This window comes from Notamacropus eugenii, chromosome 4 (genome assembly GCF_028372415.1).
Source record: "Notamacropus eugenii isolate mMacEug1 chromosome 4, mMacEug1.pri_v2, whole genome shotgun sequence".
NCBI lineage: Eukaryota > Metazoa > Chordata > Mammalia > Diprotodontia > Macropodidae > Notamacropus > Notamacropus eugenii.
In genome coordinates, this window is record NC_092875.1 from 120,095,905 (window position 1) to 120,112,623 (window position 16,719).

Genomic DNA, 16,719 nt, shown 5'->3' on the forward strand with positions numbered 1-16,719 from the left:
TTAACTTTTTAGTGTCCCAAGAAAATCTCTAAGATTAGAATTTTCATGGGAGTTTTGTATGTGTATTGATGGAGAGAGTTTTCTCACTGAGCTTCCCACACAAAGGAAATGCTGGACCAGACCAAATACTTATTTATGTATCTTGCTATTTATTGGTTATGTTCATTTATTTATTTATCCATTCATTTATTTGTATATTATGTGTGTGTTTATTCACTTTCTCCCTCATTTATTTATTCATTCATTCTTATCAATGACAACTAAAGTCAGAGCTCAGGTTTCATGACAAAATGCAGTGCCCCCAAACATAATCCACAGAGAAACCGCTTTCTGATAATACAATGCTATAGAAAGAAGGAATTCAAACAAGACAAGAATGAGTGAAGAGATAATAGTTACATGTTCAACTATGCATACATCCAGAACTAACAGTTATTTTCTATGATAGAGGGTTATTTCTGAAAAAGGAAAAACTGTTGCATCTCAGTTGGAGATGAGAGAGAGGATTCATGATGTGCATTTGCTGGCCTAACAATTATTGGGTAATATGGGGTGTTCATATTCAATTGAACCCATGCTCAAAGTTTCAAATTTTAATATAATGTTATACCCATTTTATAGATGAATTAATTGAGGCTTAGAGAGATATTACAGGTTCAAGATGACATGTAGTTACCTAGTGGTTGAGTTGTTACTAGGATCCAAATCTTTTAACTCAGAGTTAAATGTTCTTTCTACCACCCCAGGCTGCTTCCTGCAATTATCTTACTCTAGGTTTTTTTTTTCTTTCTAATTTTATGTTTCCAGGTCCCCATCACTAAATAGAACCAATAGGATTGAGAAACCTAATGGTTCAATGCCCTCTGGGTAATCTAGGGCCTTAGCTTATTTTTTGATTCAGCTCTGAATGCATATATAAATTTTTCAGTGTTCATCACTGGCCACCACTATTCAGCTGCCTACATTCAGTTATCTTGGGTATTTTCCAAACTTTCTGGACCGTTAAAGTGAGATTGCTGTGAGGGTGCTCCATGAGATCCCTAAGCGTGATTTAGAGGCAGGAGGCAATTCTAGTGAGAAAGTTTAGGGAAACTGGAGCAATGATTCATTGCATCCTTTGTTTTAATGAAAATATTTGGGTTGTACTTGAAATGCTTTTTTATTCAATCATCATAAATATCACTGAGGCTAGTCCTTTGAAGGAGAAAAAAAATCCAGCCAATTTGCCTTGTATTATAATCCAGATATTAGTGTAAAATATTAAAAAGTGGAAATTGTGTGGAATTCTAGTTATGCCTGGGGTAAAATTCTAACAGGCACTCTCTATTTTAGGAAACTCGATATATAAAAGCTCACATTTTGGCAAATAGATTATATAGGAGATTTACAGATTAATTATCTGCCTTCTAAATGAATTTACTATGGAATTCTTCTATTCAGAGATAGACCTAGGGCTTATGAACTATTTTTTTAAATCCACTTTAATAAGTGTATTTCAATATAATTGATTTCTTTTGTAATGTTACATATCATATTTTATATGTTTAAAAACATTATTCTGAAGAGGGATTCATAGGCTTAGCTTCTCATGGCCTCAGTTTCCCCGTATGTATAATGAGTCAGTTGGACTACTTAGTCTCTAAAGTCTCTTTCAGATCTAGATCCATAATCTAAATGTTGGTTTTATAAGTTAAAATAAGGTAAATTGAGGCACAAAGTTCTTAACATGATCAATTTATTAGTAAAGTGAGAATTTACCAATAAAAAGAATCTCAGCTCTCTCAGCAAAGCTAAGGTCTAGAATGAGGGGCACAATTCTCTTTTACAGTTTTGGGAGTACAGAACAAAGGACAGTAATTTGTAGGCCAGGAAACAAGTCATGACTGGTTAAAAGAGTTCAGCCTTGTGAATGGCAAAATCAATGTAATTGGTTACAGAGCTGAGGAGTGGGGGATAATATGATTGGTTGGAAACTGGGAATGAGGGGCTAGCAATAACCCTCTCCTTCCCTCCTGTGACTAAGAAATACTCATTGTTTGAGTCCAACTGCAAGGTTAGAGATAGTGGACCAGATTTCCTTGGATAGAAAACCAGACATCCTTAAAGGATAGCTTGGTGGTATAATGATACTACATCAAACTCCCTGGTGTGTACTTATATCCCCTGAGGATAACAGACTAGAATGGTAATTAGTGGGAGGACTGGATTTGACCCAGAAAGGTTAAATGACTCGTCCAAAGTCCCACCACTATTAAATACCAGGTAAGGATTCCAAGTAGATTCCTTTGACAGTAAGTCCAGTGGTCTTTACAGTGTGTGACATTGCCAATGTCTTCTCTGTCTCTAAATCTTGTGACCCCTGAGCTGCCTCTCAAGGTCCTGATCTGTATTTCATGACAAATCTATGATTCTGGTTCAATTAAACTCATCAAAATTTATCATGTGCCTACTATGTGCAAGTCACTGTGTTAGATTCTAGAGCTGCCCGTAGGAATACAAATTCAGAAGCTAATTTTGCACTGATCTGAGACCATTTATACACAGAAAGAATTAAAAGACCTAGATTTGAAAGAAGTTCAAGAAAAAAACAACAGCCTAAACTCTCAGACATGATCCAGAACAGGATAACACAGGACTCATCAGGATTGTGCTTAGAGATTAATTCCAACCTGACCTAGTCAATACCATTTAGCAAGCACCTTTTCTGTGCCCAGGACTGTGCTAAGTACCTGGAGGTATGTAAAATCCACTTGGTGTCTTGAGGCAATATGGCCTTCTATTTAAAAAATATTTTCATTACACAAATACTTCCATATTCAAAGAATAGTAAAAGAGGAGTTTTATGTGAAACTGCAAATCTCTATTATGTAAGCCTGTTTATTTTAAAAATGTGTAATAAATCCAACACATTAAAACTGTTCTACTTGTCTGTCTCCCTTTTTAAACTTACTTCACTCTTTTCTCTACACTTAAAAAAATGCTTAATTGAAGTTCTTTCTTTTCTTTTTCCATTTCTTTTCTTTATTCTTTTCTTTCCCTTCCTTTTCTTTTCCTTTTGCCTTTGCCTTTCCTTCTCTCTTTCCTTTTTTCCACATCATTGTCACTAATCCCACTAGGTGCCTCCAATTCTCTCCTCCTCCTCCGTAAAAAAAAAAAAAAAAATCCCTCCAATGTAATAAAGAATTTAGCTAAGTAAATCCACACATTGCCCACGTCTACCATTGTGTGAGTGCACCTCTAGGCCATCACATTTCTGTCAAGAGGTGGGCGGCATGTTCATTGCCAGTCTTTTGGAACCATAGTTGGTCCCTGCAGTTTTCAGAGTTCTGCAGTTTTACAAAATTGTTTTATTCGTTATTTTGTAATCATTTTACAAATTATTCTCCTGGTTCTGCTCACTTCACTTTGTACTATTTTATATAGGTCTTGCTGGGGTTTTCTGAATCCACCCTTTTCATCACTTCTACCAGCACAGTATTCTGTTGACTTTATACATACAATTGTTCAGATGTTCTTAAAGAAAAAAATATCTGGAAACAGATGCATCTAAAGAAATGGAGGATACTTTTTTATGCACAGAAATATAAACAAATCAACTCCAACTTTAGTGAATATTTTCATTGTTTGGTGGAGGACGAAATGAAAATTTTCTTGAATTAATAATATCTTTGATTCTTACTGGATCTGTCATTTTATTGATGTAGGGAACACCTGAAAAACTCTCCTCCGCCAATGCAGATCAGTGATTACCCTATAATCTGTAGGCTCAGAGATTTGCTTGAGGTATTAATAAGTTATGTGACTTATTCCATGGTATGTGTCAGTATGTGTCAGTTAAGACTTCAGTCCAAATCTTTCTGACTCTAGTGCTCTACCTACCATACATGTAAGCTCTCAATATCTTTTAAATGTATTTATCTTTAAGCTCCGTGAGGTCAAGAATTCTTTGTCTTTGTTTCATCAGTGCTTAGCATGGTGCCCTAGAACATAGTAGGCATTTAATAAATGGTTACTGAATGATTGGCTTCATGTACATTCACAGACAAATACAAATCTAGATCCTTTAGGATAATAGACTTTAGAGACAAAAGTGACCCCAGGGATCACCTGGTCCAACCTTCTCAATTTTACAGATGGGGAAACTGAGACCTGGAGAGGGGAAGTGACTTCCCAAAAATCACAAAGGAAGCAGCAGAGTTGTGCTATAAAACCAGGACCTCTGACCTCAAATTCTATTATCTTTCTACCTCATTTAGGAGGTATGGTGGAGAGAATATTGGATCTGGAGTCAGGAAAACCTGAGTTTAAAACCAACCCCAGACACTAGCTGGGTGAGCCTGGGTAAATCACTTACTCTCTGTCTGCCTCAGTTTCTCAAACTGGAAAATAGTGGTAATAATAACACCTCGAAGAGTTATTGTCATAATCAAGTAGGTACTTTATAAATGCTTTACCCTCTTTCCCCTTTTTAACACATAGTTGCCAATATTGAACAAAGCCAACTTTGTACAATATCACAATTACAAAACATTTTACATATGCCATCACATTTCATACTCACAACAGGCCTATGAAATAGAGGTGGAATTATACTGACTTATTTATAGCGTCATCAGATTTAGAGCTGGGTAAGAATAAAGAAACCATCCTCTCCAGCTCTCTCATTTAAACAGAGACAGAGGACTCTCAGGCCCAGAAAGTTTGTACTTTCTTCAAGATCAATCAAAGTAGTAGGTGGCTGAGCCAAGATTGAAACCCACTTCTGACCCCCAGGCTGATGCTTTCCCTACTCCTTCAAACTGAAAGTGATTAATATGACAAGGATGAGGAGAAAATTACTCTAACAGAGGAAGCCATCAGTGAAGATAGAGTGTTCTTTATTGTGGTTTCAGATTTACAAAAGGAAAATGTCTTTCTTCAAAGAAAAGAAGATATGCAGGGCTCAGATTCAGACTACTTTATGTTATGTATTCCACTGGCTCCTATCATTCTAGAGAAAAGATTGGGCTAGGTAATTGTCCTGCCTCCATTATCCCTTGGGAGTGAAAGATGAAAAGCTAAAAGGCTTCTCTGTCTTTTGTTCTAGCACAAGCTCTGTACATTACAGAACATTCTACCAGAACCATTTTTGAGTCATCATTGGCTGCACTGAAGCAGTAACTTAATATGTTGAATCAGAGTGTTGGAGCTGGAAGAACCCAGAAAGGTTGTTAGCAGATTTAACACCTACCTTCCTCTCTCCACTGCCTGTTTTAGAATATTAAGAAAATATTTTAAAATTTATTCTAGTCTAAAACTTTTTGGACTAATCTAAAAGAGAAAACCTTGTCAGTCATTCAATGACTCTCAATTCTGAAACAATATCATCTCTCTCTCTCTGTCTCTGTCTCTCTCTTTCTCTCTCCTCTCCATTCACCTTCCTCTTTCCTTCCCTCCTTCCTTCCTTCTTTCCTTACTTCTTCAACAATACTTGCCCAGCCTCCCTCCCCCACTCCCAGTATAAATAAATAAATAAAACAGAACCCTTCTAATAAGTGAGCATTGTCAAACACAACAAATGCATATATTGGCCACACCCTAAAATGAGTCCATCACCTGTCTCCCTGCAGTCCCCCCAGAAACTGTCATTCTTTTTTTAAATCATCTTTGTCAATCTATAGATACAAGGTAAAATCTCAGAGTTGTTTTAATTGAACAATTCTCTTATTATTGGTGATTTGGAGTATTTTTATATGATTGTTGACAACTTGCATTTATTTCTTTAAGAACTCCATATTAATATCCTTTTATCTCTTGTCCTTATGTATTCAAACTGATTCTTTATATATCTTTGACAACAGATTTTTATCGGAGAAACTTGAAGCAATGCTTTTTGCAGTATTTCTCTTCTAATTTTAACTACACTGATTATATGTAGGTCATGTATCCATTTGGAGAGTATCCTGACATATTGCATGAGACTGTCGTCTAACTTGGCTGCACTCTTATGGAATTCTCCATTGTGCCCCAGGAAACTCTTTATCCTGGAAGATCCCTTTGGGCCTGGTACCTCATCAGTACCCTCTGCTTCTGGGGCCCTTCCCTCTCATTGGAAGGTGGAGAGTTTCTCCCAGAATCTCAATTTAAAGAAAGTGCCTAGGCCAGTCATCTCCATTACCCACCAGGGAAGTGCAAATCTTCTCACTGAACATCTCTGGACTCCTCCATTATGCCTCTCAGCCAGCTACCTTCCGTCTTCCTCTCATCCCTTTTTAACTTCCAATTTGTATGTTGTCTCCACCCTTCCCCCCTCCCCGCACACTTAGAATGTAAGCTGCTTGGGGTCAAAGATTTTCTTTTGCCTTTCTTTGTATCTTCGGAATTTAGCACAGTTCCTGTCACATGACACTTACTAAATGTTTGTTGACTGGCTGAAAGACTGAAACCGTATTTCTTCCAGGCTGTTTTCCAGGTTCCTAACAGTTTTTGTTGAAGAACAACTCTCTGACTTTCCAGATAAAGAAACTGAGGCCAACAGGAGAGAATTGGTTTACCTAGGCTGGCACAGCAAATTAGCCAGTTCTTCTAATTTTCTGTCTAGCTCTTTTAACACTACCTTATGAATAAATGAAAATCATTTTTAAACATTTACATGTACCAAGCACTGTGCTAAGTTCTAGTATACAAATACAAAGGTGAGACAGCTCCTGCCCTCAAGGATCTTACATTCTAATGAAGAAACAATGCATATAATTATGCTACCTCTCAAGGAGCTTACCATATACCTAGAGAATAGCCAAACCCATAGGATAATTGGTTCAAACTGATAAATCAGGCTTGTGACTTCTAATTACATGGTTTACGATGAGAAATAAAGTTGTGAAATATTTCCATTATCAAAAGTACAAAATGGTGGCTGAATATTTTATCTTTTAGGGTGTGGTTTCTTTGTTCTCTCTTTGACCAAAGATTCAAAACCTGTAGGAAATAAAATCTAATGTAGACTTAACAGACAGTAAGCTCAGAAGATTTAGAACTGAAAAGAAACTAAGAGAATATTTAGTACAACTCCTTTTTATAGAGGAGGATGCTAAGATTCAAGGAAGTTAATTATTTTATCCAGGGTCACCTGGGTAGTCTGGGGTAGAGTTGGAACTCAAACCCTTCCTCCAAATTCAATGCTATTTCTACAGAACCACTTTGATCTACTAAATAAATTAAATTTCTTTTTCAGAATTACATTGGCACAGTAAAGAATTTCTCTCCTAGTGACAAAGCATCTGATGATGAGCCTATGCATAGATCCTTGCATAGACAAACCATAGACAAACCTTTTCTGGCTTGGTAAATCCTATAAGAGCTTGTATTCTGCCACCTTAGCCTTCAAGAACATGGGGTGACCTTCACACCAGGATGAAGCATAAAAGCAGCGTTTTTAGGCATAAGGAATCATTAAGTGACTTCTCCGGACCTGACGTTTTCTATTTTTAGATTGGGCTTCTTTGATGCTGCAGCAAATCTGTGATCTCATCAGTGCAGCTACTCACTCCAGTGGCAGAGATTACCACCTATCTGTGCCTTCTCATCTTTTGAGACTTTTATCAATGTTATTCCATCATCCTGTAGAGAGGTCATTTGGTGTGCTGAATAATAACGATGATATTTATGTAGCACCTACCGTGTGCCAGAGACTGTGCTAAGCACTTTACAAACCCTGAAGGTCTTCCTATAGAACTCTTGGGCACCAATGGAGTATACAGATTATCCACTGGTTCACTTTTGTTGCTTGCCTGGTCCACCTCCTTTTCCAGTTATAAATGTTTCTGGCAATATCTTTTATATTGCCTCTCATCTTCATTGACAATTATTATAATATGCTGTGGTTTATTCATGCTCACCCTTTGCCTCTCCATCATCCTTTGAGTGGTTTACGACTTTAATTTTTTAAATGTTATGATATTGCATGGTTTCTAGCCACGTAAAATAACTAGAAAGATTTCAATCATTGAAAAACTAAATCTGTTTCAAGTATGCATATGGGGTGGAAGGGTCATTAAGAACACTGGTCACTATGCTGGTTTTCATCCAGCCTATTCTCCTCCTATTCATTTCTGAGCATAACTCATTACATATCTTCAGCATATGTTCAAGCCTTACGTGTACATGTGCATATACTATATTAATGTGTGTATATATGTATATAAGTACATTATGAGGTATATAATAATGGATCAGCTCTACAGATTATCCATACAATACCATGTGACCATCTGGAAAATAGGTGTTCTTCATTCACTTGATTTTTCCTGTGCTGATAGCTAGACTGAGTTCTTTTGAATGATTATGAATAATTAATGAAACAAAGTTTGGGTCATACTTAGTAAAATAATACACAAAAAAGATACAGCTGTGGTTTTATTTATTTAACTGTTTGCATGTGTGATACACCAGGCATCAAAGAGACACATATGATCACAGTATTATACTAGTTTTCACTTTCTTTCCTTTTTCTTTCTGATGTAAAAATCTTTGAAAAACTTCCCATTTAGACCTTGCTGACATTTTCTCCTCTTTTTACATTCAATAGAGTTTGGTATATATGTTCTTTTACCAGCTTGTGGGAAAACTTGACATTCTGGCTTAACTGCCATTATGGATTTAAATAAGATGTAATATATATTATATTGTCAGGACATGAAAAGCTATTTGCTGCTGCAGAGGTTCATATAAAATAAAATTAACTCACAATTCACTCTTAAGTTATGCTTTTTTTCCTCATCATGATGGCTGTCAGCCATAAGATACATCCAAAATCATTGTATTGCCTGGAGACCTTCATGGAGTTCAGCATCATTTCAGGGTTTGTGGGTAATTTAGAAAGCCCTACCCTATCCCCTTTGGCACCCCAAATAGTAAATAGCATCTCTTGGTAATAACATCAATGAAACAGTAAATGTCCTGTTCTCTGCCAGGGTCTTATGTCATTGCTTTGCAGAAAAGTCTGCAGTAGCTCCCCATTGTTTATAGGACAAAGTATAAATTTCTTAATCTGGCATTCAAAACTCTTCACAATCTGAAACAAAGCTACTATCCCAATCTGATTTCACATCATGACATTCCTCATTATGGACTCCACTCTTCAGTCAAATAGGCCTTGTTCTCTGATCTAGCTATACCCTTCCTCAATCTGTCTTTGCACAGACTAGGTACAAGCTCATTCCATGCCTGCAGGAGATCCCCACTTGCCTTGCTATCTGTTTCCCTTTTCTTTCCTAGAAGAGAGACTTAAATATTTCCTCCTCTAAAAAGTCTTTCCTGATCTTCCAAGAAGTAAGTGAGCTCTCCTTACTTGATTCCCTCATGTCTCTCTGATTAGTAAAAATACCTGTTGCTAGTATAATTGGGAAAAAAACAACTAACAAACAATTTTTTTTCAGTTGAGACAAATGTTTCATTTTTCTGTATAATTCTGAAATTTAAAAATTATTTTGAATCAACATCATCTCCTAAGTCCTATATGACTCATGATTGTGGCCTGGAGTTGACCTTGGCTCCTTTAAGGCCATGTCAGAGAATCACAGTCTCTGGAAGGTCCTCCTAAGCAGTAAAGGCATCAAGGACAGAGCCCATGACAGACTACGCACCTGTTGCTCATGGAAAGACTCAACTTCAGAAGATTGGTTTCAGGAAGATGATTAACTTGGGGCATCATGACAACCCAAGAAAAAGACAAAGGTACAAAATGTATCATGATGTAAAACTGGAAAGTACCATGATACCTGAGGAGGAAGCTAGATAGAAAATGTGATGTGGATTCAAGAGGGCCTGAGTTTGAATCCTGACTCAGACAATTAACAGTTGTGTGATCATAGAGCAAGTCAGTCAACCTGCCAACCTCAGTTTCTTCATCTGTAAAATGGGGATAATAAAAGCACCTGCCTTCCAGAGTTGTTCTGAAGATTCAGTTAATATATATAAAGTGTTTTGTAAACCTTAAAGTTGCTTTTTCAATGTTAGCTAAGGAAAGTTGCCAAGGAAAAATGGCAACTTTGGGAGTCAGTTCATTCAGAAATTCTGATACTGGAGGACCTATGAAGGTTGCAATTGAATCCTGCCAGTGTTGACTTTCCTGAGAAGCAAGTAACTTCACACTGTGTAGATAAATCTCAGTAGAAGGTATTTCTGAGGTTTTCTACCTGTGTACCAGTGCCAAGGGACCTTGCTGATATAGAACTTGTTGGTCTAGCGAGGAACATAGCCTCCCACTTAGAGGGCTAAAGGATGAGCTCCAAAACCTCCATTTGAGGAGAGGTCCCAGTGCAGTCTTCTAATCATTTCCTACCCATTGCACTCCTTTTGGAATTCTTTGCACTTCCCTATCATTCCCTCATACCAGGTACCTCCTCCCCCCACTACTTTTCAGCTCTGGTTTGTGTCTCATCTTCCTCCATTACATAGTAAGCTCTTTAAAGGCAGAGATTGCCTTAATTTTTATTTGTATCCCTAGCACTTAGCACTATGCCTAGCACTTGATAGGTACTTACTGACTCAGGCCATTGTAAACTCAATCTCAGGCCCCTGTTGTTTGGAGTTGTTCTACTGTTTTTGAGGCTTTTTTTCGTGTTTTGCCTGAACATATCACAGTGGAAAGTGTGATGGATTGGGGATCAGAGGTTTGAATCTCAGCTCTGCTACAGTTGCTTCATTGTTCTTGCCATAAAAAAGGCTTACTGATTGGCTATCACTCTGGGGGCTGCCTTACATCAGGGATGAGAGTATTCAGGAAAACCCAGGTATTTTCCAAGGGTTTTAGCTTCAACAACCTCCACTGTGCTATCCACATTTCAGGAGTGATGGGATCAGATTCTAGGGAGAACTGCATCCATAGAGAATAGCACTTTTTGCCTTTTCCCAATAGGACAACATATCTGAATCACTGGCAAGTGAGTTTGCCCTGCTTGTTTGAGCCTCGGCTCAACTTGCCTAATATTTTGGCTTATGCAGTCAGAGTATAGCTGATGTGATCAAACCATTACAACATGCCTCAAACTAATTACTCAAATGTGAAAAAGAAGGCAGCAAGGTATAGGGACTGGGAAGAGGATTAAACTAGAAATCAGAAGACTTGATCCCACCATTAGCAGATGTGTGATCTTGGCTGAGTGACTTGTTATATCTGAGCCTCAAGTAATGATGATAATAATACCAACTGCCTTGAGGATTATATACAATAATGAATGCTTCTGTAAACCATTAAAAAACTATAAAATATGCCCATAAGGTAGGACAGGGGCTAAGTTATTCATTTAGAGGTAACTCAGTTCTTCATTATAAATAATTCTCAATAGAACCAGAAAATATATTTGCATTAAAATTTCAGACATTAACTTAAACATCCCAGATTGAGGCAAAATAGACATTTGGTCGAAAAGTTAATTCCATGAAGAAAAGTCTCTATGGAGTATATCAAGAATGGCAGTCATCATTTAATCTTGGCAGTGGACAAGGTTTGAAATACATTCAGTTTGGGAAGCAGGGGTCCATGTGGTGGTAGAGGACAGGAGAATTTCTTTTCTTTAGCCTTTACTGATTTGTGCTTAATTCTCCATTAGACCACACCTTACTCATCTTTGTATTACCCCTCCTGCCCCTCACTAAGACCTGTTACACAAGCTCTACACATAGCAGGTGCTTAATAAATGTTTGTTGAAGATGGTGAAGCTAATGAATGAAAAAAATAGAAAGGATCCAAATTCCCTATGAGCCAACGACGATCCTGCGGCTGATGGCTCCAGGCAGCGTGTAGATAAAAAGTACCAGGAAGACAATAAGGATGATGAGAATGAAGGCAATGATGATGTACTTCTTGTAATTCTTCCAGATGAGGTGGTACAGGCATTTGAAGGGGCTCATGAACCAGGAGAAGGAGGTGTTCGGGCGGCTGGGAGGGAAGCAACAAGGATTAGAATGGGTCAAAGAATTCTACTATTTTTCCACTATTTCAAGTGAGTGTCTGTTAGACCCAAGACCATTTTTTAAGAAGACCTTCTGGGGCTCTCAAATCCAAAAGCTGATGTTACATAAGTGAAATCCTTAAGGGGTGAGAAAAGGGCTTTTTAAAAAATAATTAATTTGTTTTCAGTTATCAACAATAACTTTCATAAGTTTTAAATTTTCTCCCCCTTCTTCCTCCCTTCCTCCCTGAGATGGCATGTAACAATCTTACATGTGTTCTACACATACATTCTTATTAAACATATTTTCACGAGTCATGTTTCATAGAAAAATTAAAATAAATGGGAGAAACCATAAAAAAACAAACCAAAAACAAAACATAACAAAAGAGAAAATAGTCTGCTTCATTCTGCATTCTGACTCCATAGTTCTTTCTCTGGATGTGGATGGCATTTTGCATCATGAGTCCTTTGGAAATGTTTTAGGTCCTTGCATTGTTGTGAAGGGCTGTTTATCAGATATATTCCATGTACACCATGACTCTTACTGTGTATGATGTTTTCCTGGTTCTGCTCATTTCACTCAGCATCAGTTCATATAAATCAGAAAGTGACTATTTTAAATAATGACCCTTGTTCCTACTATAATGATTATAATGAGACATAGATAGTCTACCAGGGCCATGCCAGGAAACTGAATCTCTTCCATTTGAACTGTCTTAGGAAGATTCTGAAGATCGCCTGGCAGGATGACTATAATGATACTTCCACAGAAAATTTTGCTGCTGATTATCTCCTAACTGTGGGGTTTAAAGAACTTCCACAATTTCTTCCTTCAATTTACTTGACAAAGTCATATAGAATTATGAAAGTAATTCTTATTATCCTCATTTTAGAGATGAAGAAACAGGCTGAGAGGTTAAGTAACTTGCCTAGAATCACACAACTAGAAAGAGTTTGAAGTGGAATTCAAATTCAGGGCCTATTGACTTCATGTTCAGAGCTCCATACATTATGTCATATTGCCCCTCAAGAAAGAAATGAATTCATAGATGATAGATGTTTGACAATGAATGTGAATAAACAAATACTTAGCACGTGTATGTGTGTCATTCTGCCCATCTAACGTGGAAATGATATATTTCCTGATCTCAAGGAGTTCATACCCTAGCTAGAGAGATTCAACAAATTAATGTGGAACAACAGGAAATGACATAAAAAGAAGCATTAGATTCTTGGTCTGAGGTCCCCAGGGTCCATAGAATAGGTCCTCAGGTTTGAAAAGTTTTCCCATTTGAGGCATTCCACCAGGGGTGGGGAAACTGTGGCCTCAAGGCCACATATGTCCTTCTCGGTCTTCGAGTGTGACCCTTTGACTGAATATGTCTGTCCCTCTGGGGGGATGGTGGGGGAAGGGAACAACCAGCCCTTAAGTGCACTTCCAGCTCTCTGAAAGGATAGAAAGACAGGCTTTGACTCACTTGGGTTTGTCCAGGGGTTCCGGTTCTTTCCGAGCTTTGCCAACAGGATTTTTTTCAGCTTCCTCAGCAGTGACTAAATGGAACTCAGCTTCTACTTTACCCTATATTGGGAAGAAAATATTTTAATTTATCTCTGTTATAAAAATCTCTTAGAAGAAAACAAGCAGCAAAGTAGACATCCCCTGTGCATAGTACATTCAGGTCTGGACATTGGCCTCCCAATAGAGGTGCTTGGGGGTATCATTATCCCCATTTTATAGAAGAAAAAACTGAGGCAGCGCAGTATTTCTCTTTAATGTCACAGAGATAACTAGGGGATGGGCTTGATCCCACAATCTAGTGTTTGTTTGTTTTCCCATGAGGAACATGCAGGTATTTTAACTTTCCTAAAGGTTCACTCTACATCAATGAACATCTGACTCTGTCTCTCCAGAAGTATGACAGGGAACACTAAGGAGTCAAATCAACATGCATTTGTTAAACACCTACTATGTGTTAAGGGCTAGGGGTACAAGAAAAGGAAAATGAGAGCCCCTACTCTCAAGGGGCTCATATTCTAAAGAGGAGACACGAAAACACCTATGTACAAACAAACTACCTACAGGATAAATTGGAAATAATAACTAGAGGAAAAGCATTAGCATTAAGGAGTACCAGGCAAGGTTTTGTGTAGAAAATGGAATTTTATCTGGAACTTGATGGAAGCCTGGAGGTAGAGATGAAGAAAGTGAGTGTCCCAGGAATAGGAGACAGTCAGTGAAAACACTTGGATTTGGGAGATGGAATGTCTCGTGGGAGACTGGAATGGAGAGTATGTGAGGAGTAAAGTGTAAGGTGATTGGAAAGGTAGGCAGGGAACAGGCTGGGGTGAGGAAGAGGGTTTGAATACCAAACACCTCACAGGATTTTATAGTTGTTCCTGCAGGTAAGAGGAAGTCACTGGAGTTTATTGAATAGAACGATAAAATGTTCAGCCTTGTGCCTCAGGAAGATTAATTTGACAGCTGAGAGGAGGATAGGCTGGGGTGAGGAGGGACTTGAGGCATGGTGTCCAGGTGGAAGGCATGAGAGGATAAGGGCCTGCAGCAGGGTGGTGGCAGTATCCAAGGAGAGAAGTGGGGATGAATGACAGATGTTAAAAAGATCAAATCAAGACTTGGCAACAGATTGGATGTGGGAAGTGGGAGAGGGGGGCATTCAGGATGACACCTAGGTTTCAAGTCTGGGCAGTTGGGAAGAGGGAGGTGCCCTGAGTAGTAATAAGATGAACCTGGTGACTTGGGTGAGAGCATACATACACACACATATAGACACTTTTTGGAAACTTTTAGATTTCATTTTAATTCCAAGAATGAACTTTTCAAAGGACCACATTTAGCTTTAAAATTAACCAATTTAACATTGGTTAAAAATGAATGGATTATATACGCTGACATGGACTAGGTAGGTGAGGGGAATAGACATTTATATAGACCCTACTATGTGCTAGGCACTGTGCTTATGAGTGTTACAAGTTAAGAGTACAAATGTTATCTCACTGGATCCTTACAGCAACCTTGTGAGGTAAGTGCTGTTATTCTGCCTATTTTACAGCTGAAGGAAACTAAGGCAAACAGAGGTGAAGTGATTTGCTCAGGGTCATACAGCTAGTAAGTATCTGAAGCTATATTTGAATTAAGGTCTTCCTAACTCCAGGTCCAACAATTGATACATCTGGCTGCCTTAGAGGGAGGCAAGGAAAGGACGAAGGGAGCAAGGGATGGAGGGAGGAAGGAAGGAAGGAAGAAAAGAAGAAAGGAAGGGAGAGAGGAAGGATGAAAGAAATTAAAGAAAGGAGGAGAGGAAAAGAAAAGGAGGGAAAAAGGATGAAAGGAAGGAAAGGAAAAATGAAGGAAGGAGAGGAGAGGAGGAAGGAAAGAAAAGAGAAAAGAAAATAAGCATTTGTTAAAGATCTACTATGTGCCAGGCACTATATTAAGCCCTTTACAAATATTATCTCATTTGATCTTCACAATAAGTCTAGGAGGCAGGTGCTATTATTAGCCCCTTCTTACAGATAAAGAAACTGAGGTAGGCAGGTTGATTGACTTGCCCAGGCTCACACAGCTAGTAAGCATCTGAGGCCACATTCCTGACTCTAGAACTAGGACCCTATCCACTGTGCCAATTAGCTACCTCCCTAGGCTTACAAGGTGCCCTCAGCTCCCCGCTATTGTGTTGATCTTATAGTTACCAAAGGACATCCTCTGACTGTGTAGTTAAGATAGCATAGAAGAGCCTGCTCCTCATCTACCTAGCACTTGCTGGTACATGAATATTCTCCAAATGAGTCATCAAGTGGATTTTCATTGTCAAGTAGGGAAGATTCCTCCTGTCTCCCTACCTTGGTCTTCAATGAGTCACTGTGATTGGATTGGGGGATTTCTTCACTGGCAGAGCCTGAAATCCGGACGGTAGTATCCTTGGGGCCTGAGCTTTGAAGAACAAACTTAAGACCTGGCAAGAAGCACCCAACTAGGTATGTGGTGCATTGGCAACAGGAGCAAAAGATTCAGGACACAGGTGTCCTGTCTCCATGGCTTCCCATGGAGGGTGGGCAAAAAAGTAGTTACCTCCTCACACTGGTCTGACCCTTGTTTTTCCCAGTTTGTTGGTAGAAACATGATCTTCCCAGTGGTATGAGGAAAGGGAGAATGGTTGCTCTCCTTGATTAGCCTCTGGTTCTCCTCCCTGTCAGTGAGCTGACCACAAGGAAGGAGGGTAACCCAAATCTGGATCTGCTCTGATCTGGAGTTGAATCAAGTACCATACTCTCTCTGTCTCTGTCTCTCTCTCTGTCTTTGTGTCTCTCTGTCTTTCTGCATGTGTGTGTATGTGTGTCTCTTTTTTCCCATGCCACTGCAGGAAGTGGGAAGAATCAACCCAAATAACCCTAGAAAAAGTGATGCATTTTCATCCTCTTTACAAGAAAAAAATTGTTACCATATTTAGTATTATTGCCAAGGATTCTCTTTTCATTATGAGTCATTTTGACAGCTCTATGAGCTATTAATTGAGTTAATAGTTTCCCTAATAGTCCATTTACTTGAGAGAATACTCATTATAGATTTAGTTCCCCCAATTGTCTATGTGCTAATAGTTTCCATTATATTTCTTTCTGGAGGAAAATTGTGTAATTGGTTTGTGGAGTTCAATTTTGCAGATGTTCTCTGACCAAGGTCTAAATACACCAAGAGTTCTGATTTTACTAAAAGATTTTGTGGTACGGCATCTGGAAATTGGAAAGGTACCAATCTGCTTACTGC

At 38.5% G+C, this 16,719-nt stretch overlaps 1 protein-coding gene across 1 annotated transcript in view; it reads right to left on the bottom strand.

Moving 5' to 3' along the window:
* Positions 1–8,392: 8,392 nt before the first annotated feature.
* FER1L6 (fer-1 like family member 6) overlaps positions 8,393–16,719 on the bottom strand; it is a 222,837-nt gene continuing 214,510 nt past the window's right edge. The window contains exons 40-41 of the mRNA XM_072606566.1: positions 13,415–13,515; positions 8,393–11,920 (exon numbers count right to left, since the gene is read on the bottom strand). Coding sequence (XP_072462667.1) covers positions 11,737–11,920; positions 13,415–13,515 — 285 coding nt within the window. The 3' untranslated portion in view covers positions 8,393–11,736. The remainder of the gene's footprint in view (positions 11,921–13,414; positions 13,516–16,719) is intronic.